General features: G+C 46.6%; 1 protein-coding gene across 3 annotated transcripts in view; it reads right to left on the reverse strand.

Moving 5' to 3' along the window:
• Window positions 1–17075, reverse strand: part of drp2 (dystrophin related protein 2) — a 146657-nt gene that overhangs the window by 4280 nt on the left and 125302 nt on the right. For all 3 annotated transcript variants that reach the window (XM_012819422.3, XM_042702738.1, XM_042702739.1), the window contains 8 exons: window positions 15601–15767; window positions 14970–15081; window positions 13887–14023; window positions 12901–12966; window positions 8074–8139; window positions 6038–6181; window positions 2876–3119; window positions 108–225 (listed from right to left, as the gene is read on the reverse strand). In XM_012819422.3, coding sequence (XP_012674876.2) covers window positions 108–225; window positions 2876–3119; window positions 6038–6181; window positions 8074–8139; window positions 12901–12966; window positions 13887–14023; window positions 14970–15081; window positions 15601–15767 — 1054 coding nt within the window. The remainder of the gene's footprint in view (window positions 1–107; window positions 226–2875; window positions 3120–6037; window positions 6182–8073; window positions 8140–12900; window positions 12967–13886; window positions 14024–14969; window positions 15082–15600; window positions 15768–17075) is intronic.

Genomic DNA, 17075 nt, shown 5'->3' on the forward strand with positions numbered 1-17075 from the left:
TATCTATCATTACTTATCCCAAGACCTTTTCCTAGCGAAAACCTTCAGGAGCCCAGCTCCAGACATGGACTCTAGAGGGCACTTCTGGGATTTCTTCATGGCCTCACCTGCTGCCTCCGTGTCTGTGGTCTCTCTGCTCCGTAGCTCCCCCTGGTGGGCACCTCCAGACACCGGGGAGGAGAGGGACGAGGGCTCTGACCCATTGGCCTCCGAATCATCTTTGGGCTTGAGAGAGAGAGAAAGTGACAGAAGCAATAAATAGAAAACGCGGACATGTATGCACACCTATAAAAGCTATCAAGCACAACATTTCCAAACATTGTATGGTCGGATGACTTTAATTGCTGTAGACAGAATGACATGAGACAAAATTCTGATGATTTTTTTATAACTGCTGCTACATAGAATGGTATGACCAAAATAAATATGGGGACAGACTGTCAAGATCCTACTGTTCCTCTGACAAAAACAAAAACAAAACAGAGACTGCCTGGGAATTTGGACCTAGTTTTTATAACTGTTTCGTACCAAGCTACTCTCCCAGCTTGTTAAACCTAAGATGCACTCAAAAGGACAGAAAGTAGGGCAGTAACTAAGACGTGTGAATGTGTGTGTGTGTAACAAAAGAAATAAAAAAGAAAAAACGTAACTCAGATGGCCTGGCACCTGACGGACCCTCAGAGAAATGAGGCTTAACATGAGCATCTTTCCCACTGACGGATGGCCTTGGTCAGTCATGCACGGAGAGTCCACATAGTTTTGCTTCTTTCGGCTTTGTTTGTGTAGACTTCTTTGTTTAGTCTGGTGCTATCGCTGTGTGGTTTGTGTAAACGCAATGGCGTGTGACTCAGTGACCCCAGGGTGGCTACAGTTGGCTTAAAACAAAAGAGAAAAAGAACACAAAAACCCACTCACCGTGGAGCCAATCTAACCCATCTCCCACTAGGCTGATCAGGCCTGAGAAAAACCCTACATGCATGTAAGTGTACTATGTGTCTGTAACAAAACGTACAAAGTCAGAGTGTTTTTTAGGACCACCCCCCCCACATACACAGACACACAATGTTTCTTTCCAGATAAGGGGTAAAAACAGGCTGAAGAGATTCCTCAGGAGGCAGTGAAAGGTGAGTGTGGAGGTGAGTGAAAATAAAGCATTACCTCCATAAAACTCCTAAAACCTCCCCAAAACCCCACACATGCATAAAACAATATTACAGGTTACGTCCCTCAGTTTTGCAAGAGGATTATGGTCTTTACATTGCCTTCCTCTTTGGCCTTGTGGTTATTTAAAGATGTTCCCAGCTCTCGTCCAGTCGCCTTCACTCTCATCTCTATCTTCCTCCCTACATCTTTCTTTTTTTCTCTCTGAGTCGATCACATCTGTCTGTTTCCAAAGTGCCCACTGTCCTCTCATGGGCCGCCTGCACAGAGCCCAGCCACCTGAGTCATCTCAGGTGTTGAGTGTCTCATTCTCTTTCTCTCTCTCTCTCTCTCTCACACCCTCACATGCTCTCTCCTACCCTCTTCCTTTTTAATTCATGTCTCTCTCTCTCTCTCTCTTAGACACCCTCTTTCTCTCTTTTGTCATGCTTTCCTATTCACTCATACACTCTCTCAATCTCTCTTAGTTCAGTTTAATTCAAGTAGGCCCAATACAGCCAAAGCATACCAAACCATGTAGTTTCCATCATGAGGTGTAAAGACATATGACTTCATCACAAATAAGACAACAATAAGGGGAAAACTGAAGCTGAAAAAAAAAACAGGAAGAATGAAACAAAATGGCCATCCCTCTTTCCCTCAGACTGTGACAGCACACACACTATGCGCTGTGCCTTTTCTCCCAAAGATGTGGTAACCTCTCTCTCTCTCTCTCTCTCTCTTTCTCCATGTTCTCTCTGTTCTACAACTAATAGCATTCTATCTATCTCTCCACCCATTCCTTATTCCCACTCATCCCTTCATTCTTTGACAAAAGGTGCACACTTCCTCTGTCCCTTTTCAGCTGGCTATCTCTCCCTCTCCATCCCTCTCTCATCTCCTCCATCCTCCGTCTTCAACAATGGCATTCATTCACTCCCACTTTCTCTCTCTCTCTCTGGGCTAGTCCTTCCTCTCCTGCTGTAAGTCTCTTCGCTGTTCTCTGCCTCTGTCCCCACTCTACCTTTTTTTCTTTACCTGCAGCATTAGAGGCTCTATCCCTCTCTCTCCCTGGCGTTCATTCTCTCGCACGTTATCTTCTTCTCCCACCGCTCCCTTTCTCTGATCTCTCCATCCCAAACGTTAATCCCTCCTCTCTCTTTTTGTCCCCCTACTCTCTGCCTCTTTACCTGCAGCGTTATTTCTCCCCACGCCGTGGCTCTACCCTCTCTCTCTCTTTCCACTCCATACCTCCCTCATTCGCTGCTTTCTTGCTGCCTTTCTCTTTCCCCCCTGTGGGCCAAAGTTTTACTTTCTTTTTTGCCTCCCAATAACTTTTAACTTGTACAGTGTCCTTATCTTTCCTCTGTAACCTTCTTAAAAGCCGCGTGTTCTCCCCTCCCCTCCCCTCCTTCCTGCCTGTACTGTCAGGTTGTTCTTTCCTCTTCCTCTCTTTTCCTCCTACACCGGTAACATGATGCTTTCCCCAAACTCCTGTTTTTCCCTTTTCCCCCAGTGTATTACTGCAGCAGTTAAGTTCAAACTTCTGTCAGTTAATATCTCTCGCTCTATATGTATCTAGAATAGCAACTTCAACTCTCAACCCGACTCTTTCTCTCTCTCGCACCCTATATCCTCCCCGCCACACACACACACACACACACACACACACAGTCTCTTCACCGTCATGTCTAAGGCAAACCTCCCAAACCTGAAAGCCTCTGTCCGTGTGTACCTGCAGCAGTAGTTCTCGGAGCCGATGCAGCTGCGATTCCAGCTGCTTGTTGTGGTCCTCCAGGATCTGCATGCGAGTTTCCAGCCGGGTCTTGTGTTGGCGCAGGACACGCGCCTCGGCCAGCAGCTCCTCGTCCTGCGGGTCCGCCGGCGAGCCCAGGGCCCCGTCGCCGTCCGTCAGCTGGGGCGATGCCGCCGCCTCCTCGTGCCGCCACTTCAGCCGCCGGTACTCCCCCTGCAGGATGCTGCACAGCAGATGGCAAGCCACAGGTCAGACAGAATCCCAAACGGCTTGACAGCCTTGGTGCATGGACATACAAAATCAGCAGTCAAAGGTCAAGCAGTCAAAGGTCACACCCTCAGCCATACTGGACAAAAGCATTGTTGAGCAACTACCACGGTAAGTAAACGAGAGTGTGTTCAAAATGATAGTCACTCTGTCATTTATTGACGGTAGTTGTTCAACAATGCTTGGGTTGAACAGGTTGGGAAGAAAATAAGAGAAGAGGAGCAACAGTAGTTAATCTGAAGGACTGTCCCGGCAACATTTTATTTGTGTTTTTTACTCCACACTTCACTCATCAAACACCTTTCACAATGTCACCAACTGAATGAGAAACTTGCTACATTGCTGCTGCTTGGCAAAATGTGCCAGCTGACCCAGCCAAGTAGCTGCTGTAGACTGAAGTAACTATGTGTTGCTTCCATGAGATTACAGATCATTTGGAGATTGGGAGCACTCATTCCACACTGGCTTTGGAGAATTACAGTATCTGACAGAGTTGCGGCACAGCCAGTCCAGCTACTCCACATGGGTTGTTCAATACAAGGGAAAGAGAATAGTTGTATGCTAGTCACACAGCGGAGCTACAGAAAGGCTTAGCATTATGGCATATCAACAGAGCTTTGCTGCAGTAGATTTAAATGAGCTCTAAATGGTATGTTTTATTCAGCTCTTCACCTTTTAGTCTGATAATACATGCAGAGTGGTTTGCATTGTAAAGAGGGTGGACAAGTCCCTGAGGTGATTCACAATGAGAGCGTTGGCATACTGACATGTTTTCATGTGTTTCTCCCAAATTGTTTTGTTTTATAGACCATCCCCATTATATTGCTCTGTTTTAAGCACAAAAATATGACTGAACATGTTAATTAACAAATGTGTTACCTTAATGGATCTTGATAGGTTTATTATTAGTTGCTTGCCATGGCAACTGAATTCAATTTTTGTTAAAAGCATAATAATTACTGAAGCTGTGATGTCACTTAATTTATCGGTTGTCTTAAATGTCTGTGTCTGTGTGCAATTAAACTAACAACCAGGCAAGAACATGAGTCAAACGCACCGTTTTTAGTATGTGTCAATTCATCGCAAATGCCACAACACCTGCTAAATGGCACAAAGGCAGTCATAACATATACCTAAATTATGTCAACAATAATCAAAGTCTAACAAGGTCCAAGATGGCCTGTAGGGATGCACTGATATTCAGCTCATCACAGCCTACTGTTGAGCATGGAAAAACACAGGAAAAATAGGCCAAGCCACAAAGGTCAGGGTCACACAAGAAAAAAGCAGAAAGACTCACTGAGTCACTAAAAGGAGATATGCCTCTGGTAGCAAATTAATTGAATGGGGATTTATTTATATATATACACATACATAAAACACAGATCTGTCGTTTTGCATGTGCTTCTTGCAATTCAAGTCTGCTCGGAGGTCTGTGGCGTGCAGTCAAAGACGAGATGCTTAAAGTAGGTCAAGAGTGCGGCACACGCTTCCTAGCGGCGGAAGTCAAAAAGTCACTGCTGTTGATGGAGCTGACAATCTGTTTGCTTTATAAAGTCTTTTCTATCCTAGCGAGTGGCTCTGATACTCCCAAGCCGTGGCATTTGTGCATTACAGTATCAGATAAGGCCGATGAAAAGATGGGTAAGTGGGCAACAAGTGATGTTGCTCTTTTATTTTCACAGAAGTAATAATCTCTAATAAGAAAGTTTAATTTCTTCATGGAAAGTGTTTTGCCATCCCATTATGAAAATCTGATATCAATTTTTTGAAGTGCTTTTGCTCCATAAGACAATATCAGATCATCAATTCTCCACTTAATGTCCCCTCATCTAATCTGAAATTGTTCCGAGGTAGATGGCGTCCTTGATATTTTCTCTAAAAGCATCCGAGATAGAATCTGTGTGTGTTCAATGCCAGGGTTGCTTGAAATGCCACGGCGGTTTCCACGCATTATTGCTTTTTCCAGCTAATTCATGTTCTACTCTCTATTCAATTTTTTCGTGCTCAATGTAGCCTGAAGTCAATCCCACATACCTTCTCTCGGAATGACGTCTGTATTAATCTGGGAGGGCACTGTGTCCACCTTGGTTAGCGGCTACATATTTTACTTACTTTTCCTCTTAAATCTGCAGTCTGCCTCATGCTAATGTAAGTAACCCTGGTTGCAAAAGAATCCCAGACAGTCCTTTGAAAGCACTCTCAGGAAAAAAATTGAATCCCATCTCAATTTAAAAGACGATTCCGGACTGGTTAAATTTGATCTCTCACTGCTGCATTTCTAGGGAACTGTTGTTAATATACATACTCGCTTTAAGACTTGGTGCCAGAAAACGCAGATACTATACAAATTGCTTAACGAACAGATACATTTTCATCAGCATGTGTGCTCTGTAAATATTGCACCCACGTTGTTAGCACCTTGCTCTACCATTTTGGTTACAGGAGCACAGTAAAACTAAATGAAGTGCAAAGCACCCAAAGACTCAACAACAAGCATTGTATCTACAGAATGTAGAAGTAGGGCCTACTCCTGTACCTCCTCTGATAGGGCAAAGTGCAACCCCAAGATCATAGGGATCGTAGAGGCTAAAAATAAATTGGTACAATTGTGATAGCTGCTTTGGTAAACAGCATCCACTAAATGAGTGAATGAGTAAATCTGAGGACTGTATGCGGTGATCACCAATCGGCTAACGGTGTGGCAGATAGGGATTATGCTGAATCTACAGTGTCCCCTTCATGAGCTTTTGAGTGTTCTTTCACCCAGTACTGACAGGACCCCATCAGAGAGAAAATGTCTGCTGACATCCAGTCTCTACAACACCGGCGTCATTCTCCACAGAGCGCGATGACCGTGACGTGGGGACTCACCGGTTCTCGTTCTCCAGGCGCGCCAGCGTGCGCTGCAGCTCGTCCTTGTCCTGGCAGTTGATGTCCACCAGCAGGTGCGCTCCCAGGGGGGAGTCCTGCTCCAGGGCGGGGCTGGAGTGACGTAGGAGGTACTGATCTTCATCCCTGAGTCCCCCACACAGGAGACAACACACTGAGCCACCAGCCGCACAGCCACACAGCACCACTGACCAAGCAGCGCGGCCACAGCACAAGGCCAGAGCAGCACTGCCAACCCGGTCTCACCAGGTACACTTATCTAGCGCACAGTGTAGCTCTGGATACAATATAAATCACCTGTATGGATGTTTCCATAATCGTAAGCAACTTCAATTATTTCGAGCATACAAATGATTATCAGGCCACACAATTGAATACTGCAGTGCATAGGTAATTACAGGTAAAAACAGGTAATTGCCGTGCCATGTATATATAATATAATATAATATAATATAATATAATATAATATAGGCTCAGTCTAGGCAGAAACTTTTGAAGAGCTATGGAGAAAAGGCAACATGCATTTGTGAGACCGAGTTGACACAGGGATAAAGAATAGCCATCCTGCCAAGCAGACAAAGCCAACAGCACAGACACAAAACAGCACATCACCAGAGCATAAGCAACAGAGCTTAAAATGGCACAACCATACAGTAGGAGACTGTAGGAACGCTGAGACAGCAGCTCCACAGAAGCAAAGCACGGCCAAGCCAGACATTAATGCATACAGAGCCACCAATACCAACACCAGCAAACTAATCATATACAGAAAAGGATATTGACTAATAATGAGAGATCAGACCAGATATATTAGCTTAGCACACAAAGAGCAGGATACACACATTCAGAAATGTGCATGTACTACTGACCAGTTTTACTGACACAGCATAGTTCATTTTCACAAAGGTGCACAAATTCATATGCTACAAACACAAACACACAAACACACAGTGTCACATGTATCTAAATACTTGGAGTGGCACAGGTGTGGTGGATAGGCGGGTGTTGGTAACATATAGGCATGCAGTGCCTCGGAGGTAAGCCTTTTCTAAACAGCCCCAGGAGTAAACAGCATTCAGAACACGTCTGCTGAGAACACTTCAGGCACACAGCCATTCAGTAAATATGCACACCACAGCAAACATTTTGTTTTGCTTTCTCTCTCTCCTTTTTAACAAAGTCACACACACACACACACAACACACAACACACACACACACACACACACACACACACACACACACCATTCACTCCAAAAACAATATCACCACTCAATCCTTACCCTTGCCCTGAAAGGCATTCATGAACACTCCATTCACCCCACTCAATGAGATTGACACGCACATGCACTCTCTCTCTCTCTCTCTGTCCCCTTAAAGCATTCTGTCTGTACTAAGCGCTGTGGTGGCCAGAGAATTTTAAACGGTTTTGGGCAAACGCTCACTTTATTCACTTCTATATGCATGTAGCTCATCCACACCAATCAACCCACCCACACACCCGACCACACACACACACACACACACACACACACACACACACATTCTTCTGCTTTGACAGCCTCCAGCTCCCACCTCTGTGCTCCATGGCATTTCAATAACACCTCTCTCCTATCCCCCAGTCCTGCCTCTTTCCCCCCTGCACCAATTCTTCTTTCTTCATCCCACGCTCCTCTCTGTTTGCTCCTGCCACTACACTCCTTAATCATAAAGACTTTTATATGATGAAGGGAGAAAGCTTGCAGTGCCATGGGTGATTTTCATTACCCCCCCCCCCCCTTCCCTGTTTTATGTGTGACCGCCCAACCACCCTAAAAACAATCTCTCACTCTCTCATGCCCTTTCTTGCTCCCTCTGTTACATACTGACACATTCACACGCATAAATAGACAAACAAGCACACACACACACACACACACAGGCTTTCAGGGGCATGTTGCAGTGGTGGGTCACAGCTATAATGAGAGGTTTCAGGGCGTGTGTGTGTGTGTGCGTGTGCATAATGGGGTTTGTACTCACAGGCTTTCATCTGGTGAGAGGCTGTCAGTGAAGAAGGAGCAGTTCTGATTTTCCATCTCTGCCAACCTGGAAGCAAAACACACACACGAACGTGCACACACACACACACACACACACACACACACACACACAGACACACAGACACACAGACACACACACACACAGAATGAGCCAGTGACAGAGAGATTACAGTGGACCAGATTCCAGAAGTGAAACAAATAATTCCAATGGGACTTCTGAGGGCACTCATAGCACAGCCCATCACATGCGGCCAGAGAGCCTCTATAGAGTGCCTTGATGTTTGGTTCAAACATCATTACAGGAATACCATGAACATCAAATCAATTCTCTGAATCACAACACGCAATGCACACCCTATAAAGACACAGAGAGGAGCACTCAGAAGTAACACAAGATAGCAGAATCCACTGTTTATATTCCGCCGTCATTTGAAGAATCTGCCAGCATTTTACACAATCTACATTTTTAACGAGGCACAGCTCTCTGTAAAAACCCACTAAACTGCCAGAGCTTGGCTGTTTGTTCCTTGTTAACTTTCCCCACCGACTTCCTTCCTCCCTCTTCACACTCCGCCCGAACTGGCCACATAACTGCAGCCACATGATTGCAGTAAGTCTCCCTTGGGATGATTTCAGCACCATGGACAGCCACCCAAGCTCCCTATACCAATCGCTGGCTGCTGCCTCCACACGGACCATTACTGCACCACCCTGAAGGGAGTTGATGAAGGAGGGGGAAACTTTGCTTTTAGCGACCCCATGGCGTGTACTGAACCCCCCCCACCAACACCAGCCACTACAACCCCCCCCCCCCCCCCCCCGCCAGGTGGGCCCCTGGGGTTTGGCAGGCTGACTGAGAGGACACTGAGGCTGGCGACTGCTTGCAAAGCCGGGAGGAGAACGCGCTAAGTGCCTTCCTTCCAACGGCCCCGGCTGAGGGACGTGTGCAGAGACGGCGCCAGAGACGGGGCCACATGGTCACTCTGAGACGCCCACAAGTTTGCTGCAAACCACAGGGGTTTGCTTGCATCTCCCTCGTCTACTGTATGTGTGACAACTAAAGCCAGTGTGGGTTTTGTGGTTTTATCCAGCATGCTAGTTAGAGACTGTGGGCTCAAATCCCAGGCGTACAACCTCAGACCTAGTTCCACTCAGCTACATCGACTGTTCTCAGTCTTCAAAGCACTGCGACTGATGACAACTTATATCGGATTTGCTCCTTCTAGGCTGGATTGAAAACCTACTACTAAAACAAGCCAGTCTGATACAACTACGAACCTCTTGAACCAAAGGGGTGCCTGTCAACTAGTGACCACCTCAGGCACTTCTGTGAGGAAGCAAAGAAATAAAAGGTCAAACTAAAACGCAACTCCATAAAATTACGTCCCAATAAAAAAAAAGAGCTGAATTATACATATAAAACCATAGAGCCCAGGGGCGTGAGTGAGGACCTTATCAGAGCACCCGGCTGTCCTCCCGGTCACCTCTAGCCGGCAGCTATCAGCCAACCAGCCCGCTCCCGCCTGCCTGACCTCTGGCTTGCCATTGAGATCTCCTAATTCACTTCCCCCTCACCATAGCGCTACAGTCCATCACAGGGCTTTAATAGGACAACTCTCCATCAAGTGATCGGGGGTTAGGGGAACCTTGGGGGAGGCACTGGGATTGATGGGGGAGATGGGAGAGAGGGTCACTGACCCCCTAGGGGTATAGAGGATGAGGTTTTATCTGAAGTGTATGAGAGTGTGTGTGTGTGTGTGTTTGTTTGTGTGTGGTGTATGAATGTGTTTACGCATATAAGAAGGAACGTGTGAGTGTGTAAGGGAGGTAAACAGGCAGACACGAAGGGAGTATCCTACGTTGTTTACGAGGCAGTGTGAAGAGAGGGAGGAAAAGAGGGAGTGAATGAGACAGATGGAGGAAGAGAGGGAGTGAATGAGACAGAGAGAGGAAGAGGGAGTGAATGTGACAGAGGGAGGAAGAGGGAGTGAATGAGACAGAGAGAGGAAGAGGGAGGGAAAGAAGGAGAGAGAGAGGAAGAGGGAGGGAGAGAAGGAGAAATAGGGAGGGAAAGGAGAGGACAAATTATGTGTGACCAGGAAGTGTGCTGAGATAATGCTTTTGATCACTTGATGACTTGCCACTCCTGTAGGGTGGAGCGCTGACCGGAATGCTCTCATTGTGATGAGTCTATCTGTGTTGCCATGGACTCATTTGTTTATATGTATTTACACACTCATGCTTTAATGTTAGTGCGATCAAATGTGCATCATTGAGCAGGTATATTTGCAGACCAGTGCGTCTATGTGCAATGAATGATGACAGCACACTGCACAGTCCTTTCCCCTCTCTATCCAACGTGTTCTATTCCCCCTTTCTCCCTCCTAAAACATCAAATAGCAGACTTGCTCCCCGACGGCCCCAAGTTATTACTGAAGATTAACAACTACACCCACTCATTCTGCACTTATAAAGAAAAAGAAATGGAGCAAATGAAAAGAAGAAAGGAGTGAAAGCCCTCTCTCCCTTCCGGAGAGATGATTGATACATCTCCCCCCGAGGAGGATCTGAAACACGCACTGAAACACGCTGACAATCTTAAACTTTTAAATATAAATTACATTTTCCATTAAACCCCAAAGGAGGTCTGAGCCATGATTGGGGGTGGGGGGCGTAAATAAAGTAATGGCAAAGCTTGTTAATATTTCTCTCTCTTTTTAGAGGAAGGGGGAAAGAGATAGCGATAGAGAGAGAGAGAGAGAAAAAAAAGGATGAGAACTTGAGAGTAACACAGAAGAGGAAAGGAGATTCATTCAATTTTGCGTTCTTTCCATATGCATGAAATAGCTGTCTGGATCCATATAGGCGGAGCTTTAAATATGCAGACCAAGGTGTCCTTTTCAGTTCTCTGGGCCTCTGACCTCTGACCTCTGACCTCAGACGGAAATGAAGTTATAGGGCTTCTTTTACTAGGACATGGACATCATCTCAACATGAGGAGATGTCAAGGGCTGATGGAGAGAGATACAGAGAGAGAGAGACAGACAGAGAGGGAAAGAGAGAGAGAGAGAGACAGACAGAGAGGGAGAGAGAGAGAGAGACAGAGAGAGAGGGAGATACAGAGAGAGAGAGACAGACAGAGAGGGAAAGAGAGAGACAGACAGAGAGGGAAAGAGAGAGAGAGAGAGAGAGAGAGAGAGAGAGATGGAGAAACCGATGTGTGGGTAGAAAAGGGGAAACTGAAGACATCTTCCTGCACTTGACTGTATTTTCCCTTTTCACAGACACAAGCACCTCAGCAAAATTAGACATCTTTGTGAGTGTGCGTGTTTTAAATATATTTATTATTTTTTTCATTTGTTGTGTTCCCACAAACAGACTCCTGGCAGGGGCAAGGGGCTGTGGATGCCAAACGAGCTCTTGGTTTCAGACAGCCAGTTCTCATGCTGACTGCCGATGGATGACTACACGTAACATCAAGGCTCGGGCAAAGACAATTAAATGCATTAGGTGCCATGTGCGCATCGGGAAAACTAAATGCTTTGGAAAGGGAGAAAGGGAAGGGGAGCGGAGCGGAGCGGAGGGATGTAAATGGAAAGATGACAAAGGAGAGAAGATAACATTGAGAGAAAACTTCGAAGGGGAGACTAGATAAAGTAGAGCAGGGGAAAGGCGGACGAGTGGAGAGACTTGGCAGATGTCAAATGCATTTCCAGCTCCAGTATATTGCAGAGCTGCTTGTCATTGCATTGCACAGGGGGAGACAGAGGGGGAGATGTAGGGGATGGTGAAGGAAAGAGAGAGGGAGAGAGGGATAGGGGAAGGGAAGGAGGGAGAGAGAGAGGGAGAGAGGGATAGGGGAAGGGAAGGAGGGAGAGAGAGAGAGAGGGAGAGAGAGGAGGGGAGAAAGGGAGAGAGAGAGGGAGAGAGAGAGAAGCGGAGAAAGGGAGAAGGGGAGAGAGGGAGGCTGATGGGCTGAGTTAGAGATGGGGTGGAGGTGTGACAGAGGAGTGGATAGCTAGGATGTGAGAAGTAGCTGTAAGTGTACATCAGCTTTAATGGAATGTATTAGTGCGTGTGTGTGTGTGTGTGTGTGTGTGTGTGTGTGTGTCTGTGTGTGTGTGTGTGTGTGTGTGAGTGAGAGAGACAGAGAGTGAGAGAGAATAGCAACTGAGCCTGACCAAACTGACCCACAGGGCAACAACCATGTGAGCCTCTCCATGCCAGAGCTCACACAAGTAGAGAAATTCCAAACTGGGTTGTAAAGCAAAATGGAGAGGTTGTGAAAATGATTGGCCAACATTGGAACACACACAAATGAAGCCCAATAAGCTATATACGCTTAATAAAATCTACAGATGGACTACAGCTGAACAATTATACTGAAACACATGGGAAAGAAAACAAACACCCAAGATTGGATAACTTAACTACTAGTTTTACTAGCAAACTGTGCACTTTCAACTCGACTTGTATCTGTATGGCTGTTAATGAGGTCCAGTCCATACGGCTGGTGTAATTAGAAACAAGAAAAAGAAATTTAGAATCCAAAAGTGTAAAAAAACGAGTTGACTTGCCAACAGAAAAGAACTGAGGCAACTGTCAGCCCTGCAAATGAAATTATGTTTTAAATATGAATTAAGTTTCATTATTTTTGCAGACTTACAAACAGCATACATTTACACATTTAAAAACCTCACCAACAGCTATCAACTTTGACATTGAATTTAGGACAAAACGCTGGGAGATGATGAATACTCGCTATGAGGAAATTACCATGGCTCATTCAGTAATGATGGGCTCCTACCTGCTGGCAAAATGCTCAATCCGGCTGTGTGTATCTGCATGGGGTAGCTTGGGTGAGGAGCAGGGCCTGTGAGAACACAAATACACACACACACACACGATCTAGAATTATATGCCTGTAGAACTATGTGCCACAATGTGTGTTTGCATGCCTACACACGTGTGTGTGTGTGTGTGTGTGTGTGTGAGTGTGTGAGTGTATATTTGTTCATAATTTGTTCATGATGATGGTGATGGCGGGCCGTTCTTCTAAACTAGGTCATGTTCCCAACCCCCTGCTGACTCCCACCTCTGCTTCTATCTGTGTGCCTTCTTCTTCTTCTTCTTTGTTGTCTTCTTCTTCTTCTTCATCTTCTCATATCCTGCTCAAGAGCTACGCCGTTACGGATCCTTAGATAAACTTCTGCCCTAATCCTAATATTAGCCCTTAGCAGCATGCTGTGTTATCTCGGCCACAGATATTGGCTGCTGCCATCGTGAGTATTAGTGCTATCAGCCAGCTCATGCCAGAGTCACGAGAGGCTGTCAGGTAAGCAATCAGTCCCTCCAGGATTTGGCAATCTTACGTTTTCACAAATTCATGCAAATTCAAGGATTTCCCTCAATTGCTGGTTGCTAGTTTCTCTTATTACCACATTATTACAGCAAAAAATGTCATAGAATTTCCTCATTATTTGCAATTGATTTTGAGAATTCAATTTTGATAATTTCCACAGCAAATTTAGCTACTTTTGGCCGCAACAATTGCAACAAACCCTCGCAATTTCCTGGTGGGGGTCACAATTTCTCTCTCTTTCCCCTTCACTATGTCCCACTCTATCTCTCTCTTTCCCCTTCTATGCTCTCTCTCTCTCTCTTTTTAGTTGTGTTGTATTGGTGTAACTCGGAGTGTGAGAGTATATGACAATGGTTTCATAAAGGTGTGTAACCTCTTTATCTCTATCCCCACCCCCACCCTCCACCACACACACACACACACACACTCACGTCTCGGTGCTTTCGGCCTCCAGGACGGACTGGACAGGCAGGTAGCCTCGCTGCGGATGCTTGCTGAAGTACTGCTTCGAGCGGAACTTGTTTTTCAGCGTCTTGGCAAAGTCCCTCATCCTCTCCCCGGAGGTGGTCTGGCACGGTGAGTAGGGTCATGAATGGCAGAGAGGGAGGAGGAATAGAGGACGAGAAAAAGAGGAGAGATAAAGTGAGTGAAAGAAAGAAAGAGAAAAAGAAAGAAAAAGAAAATCTCCCCTTCAGGTCCTTGCTGCGGGCACAGCGGTGATCAGAAATCTCTCCCTAGGGTGACCGGAGCTTGCCCCAGTCTGGACAATCACTAGCCAATAGCCTCCATTCATCACCTCCATCACCTGTGCACTAGCAGCTAATTCATTCACCCAGCTCTGTTTAAGAAAACCCAAAGCTAGGAAAAAAAAATCCCCTGCAAACCTAATGGCCAATCACACACTGCTATGGAACAGTCTGTGTGTGAGCAGTCATTAAGGAAATAAGTCCGGAGTCATATTTTATTTCCGAGGGCCAGCGAGCGTGCAGCACTTCCCAGGACTAGACTGGAGGGAGTTGGCAGACTGGCTGGTATTTGAGCGGCACAAATGGCATGGGATGGTAGGAGCTGAGCTGGTGCCAGTCCAGGAAGAGGAGGAACTGAAAAAAAAACTCATCTACTGACTCGACTGAATCTAAAAAAACCTCATCTACTGTACGCTCAGTCAAATCGCTCGTCTGCTTGGTGTCAAAGCTGCAGCGATCCTGCCTGCTTTATGCTAATGCTGCCCGGCACTGTCCATGTCAATGCAGGAAAGTGCTGACTTGGAGAAGCCCCACACATCACTGTCACAGCCACAGCAAGTATCTGGACTTATTTTTATGTCTGTTTATATGTCTGTATTGTACTTTGTCAGTAGTCTTATTGCTTTTTTGTCTTTTTTCGCTCCCTTTTAGCTTTATATCACTCGTTTTATCTCCTTTCTTTCCTTCCTTTTCTGCTTTTTATTTCCCACCATTCATTCCTAACTGTGTCATTCATTCAGACCCTCAGACCTCGCCGGCGTGTCTTACGGGGGTGTAGTACTCCATGATGGGGTAGTGCAGCTTCTTCCCTTTGGTGGTGCGCCCGGTGAGGAAGCACGTCTGGCAGATGTCCACGTTGAACTGTTTGAGGCTGCGGTACCTGCAGGGAGCCACAGGGGAGCGGATATAAATACCACGGCAGGATGAGGGGAGGAGAGGACAGCAGAGTAGAGACGAGCAGAGCTGCTGCTGCTAACTCAGCTGGGGCCTTCGGGCATGACCGACGCAACAGAAGAGCCTACAGCATTCCTCAAATCCAATAGCCAATCACAGGTAGCTCACCTGCTGTTTGTATGGAGGGAGGCTTAAGTACACTTCTGTACACTGCTGTTTTATACACCCAAGGTGGCTGACAGGAAATGTACACAAGCTTCCAAAGTAGTTTAGTGCAGTGAGGTGATATTTGCAGGGCTAACGTTGCCAACTGGTATACTCACTGTAGCCTCCCCTCCAAATGGAAATGATTACAATTCTCTGACAGAACATTGCTGTTATGGCAATTAACTGACAGGGCTGGCCCCTTGCATATGCTTACAAGTACACACACATACGCACATAAATACACACATGCACACACACACACACACACGTGCACACACACACACACACACACACTCACCTGAAGCCTTTGATGGGGCACTGTTTGCAGATGTAGCACTTGGCCTGGTGCTTGGCCGACTCGGCCACGGCGACGCGGTCCAGGACCGGCAGCCACACCAGAGACTGGGGCTCCAGGCTCATCCACTCCAGGAAGTGGGATGCCTCGATGGCCGGCTTCCCCGGAGCCTGCGCGGGATCCAGAGTGAGAGAGAGAGAAAGAGAGAGAGTGAGAGAGAGAGAATGAGAGAGAGAGAGAGAGAGAGAGAGAGAGAGAGAGAGAGAGAAAGGGGAAGGAGGATGAAGAGGGCCGTGGAAGATCAGAGGCAGAAGACAATCAGGCCAGGCCATGGTTTTGTTTTCCCTTTTACTTCTGATTGCATCATTGGTTCCACACTTTTGGTTTCAGTACGAGGCTAATTATCACATCCAGATGGTTGACATGAAACACTAGGGAAGCATTTTACCCCCTTAACCTCAACTCCACGTCCTTCGGGGACTCATCGTCATCGCCAATTTTCATTTCCATTGAGCCGTTCCGTTTGACTAAAAACTTATTTCATCAGTATTAGCACACCCTGGGAGCTGAACTCATTTACATAGCGCAGCCAAAGGACCTGTGTTTTAAAACCAACTTCAGGGGATGAAACGTATAGAGCTCATATAGCAGAAATACCACGAGGAGGAGGAGGCGATGAGTGGGAAAGAAATAGGCCCGTAAGTACCTTTAGGTGTGGATTTAGGGGTTGCCGCCGAGTCGCGGATGAGGAGGAAGACGAAACGAGCTGGGGGGGTGGGGGTAAAAAAAAGAAGGATAACGGGGAAGTAGTAAGAGGAATAAAGGGAGGGGACCGGCGAGGCGGCGGAAAATCCATAATGTGCTGAATCCCTCATTAAATGCACATCAAAGATGCATTAAAAGGTTGATTTCCCCCGAGGTCCGTTGGCTACGGCTTGAACACGCTGCCGTAATTAATGTGAGCCGATGCCTCGTCGCCGTATCGCCGTGTGCGCCTAGCTACTGAGAGCAGCCATGTGCGACGCCTCAGGGGAGACCGGGCCATGCTTGAGAGAGAGTGTGAGTGTGTGTGTGCGTGTGAGTGTGTGCGTGCGTGTGCGCACTTGTGTTTGTATGTATGTACAAGCAGGGGGATGAAGCTGTTTGTATGAGTTTGCCTGTGTCTGGTTGAGTGTCTGTGTGTGGCAGAATGTGTGTGTGTGTCTGTCTGAGACATCTGTGTGCGATCGAGTGTGTGCTTGTGTGTGTGTGTCTGTCTGTCTGCTTCAGTGACTGTGAGTGTGTCTGTAGAAGGATGACTGTGTGTGGGCATGGGCATTTGAGCATGTGGATATGTCTGTCTGCCTCTGAGGCCTGGTGTGTGCATGTATAATGTGCATGTGCATGTGTACATGTATCTGACTATGAGTATCTGAGCAAGCTCCGCTGTTAGACTACAGCTGTGAGGGGGAGAGAAGACATTTCAAGCCCTGATTCTC

The sequence above is a fragment of the Clupea harengus genome, chromosome 20 (genome assembly GCF_900700415.2).
Source record: "Clupea harengus chromosome 20, Ch_v2.0.2, whole genome shotgun sequence".
Classification (NCBI taxonomy): domain Eukaryota; kingdom Metazoa; phylum Chordata; class Actinopteri; order Clupeiformes; family Clupeidae; genus Clupea; species Clupea harengus.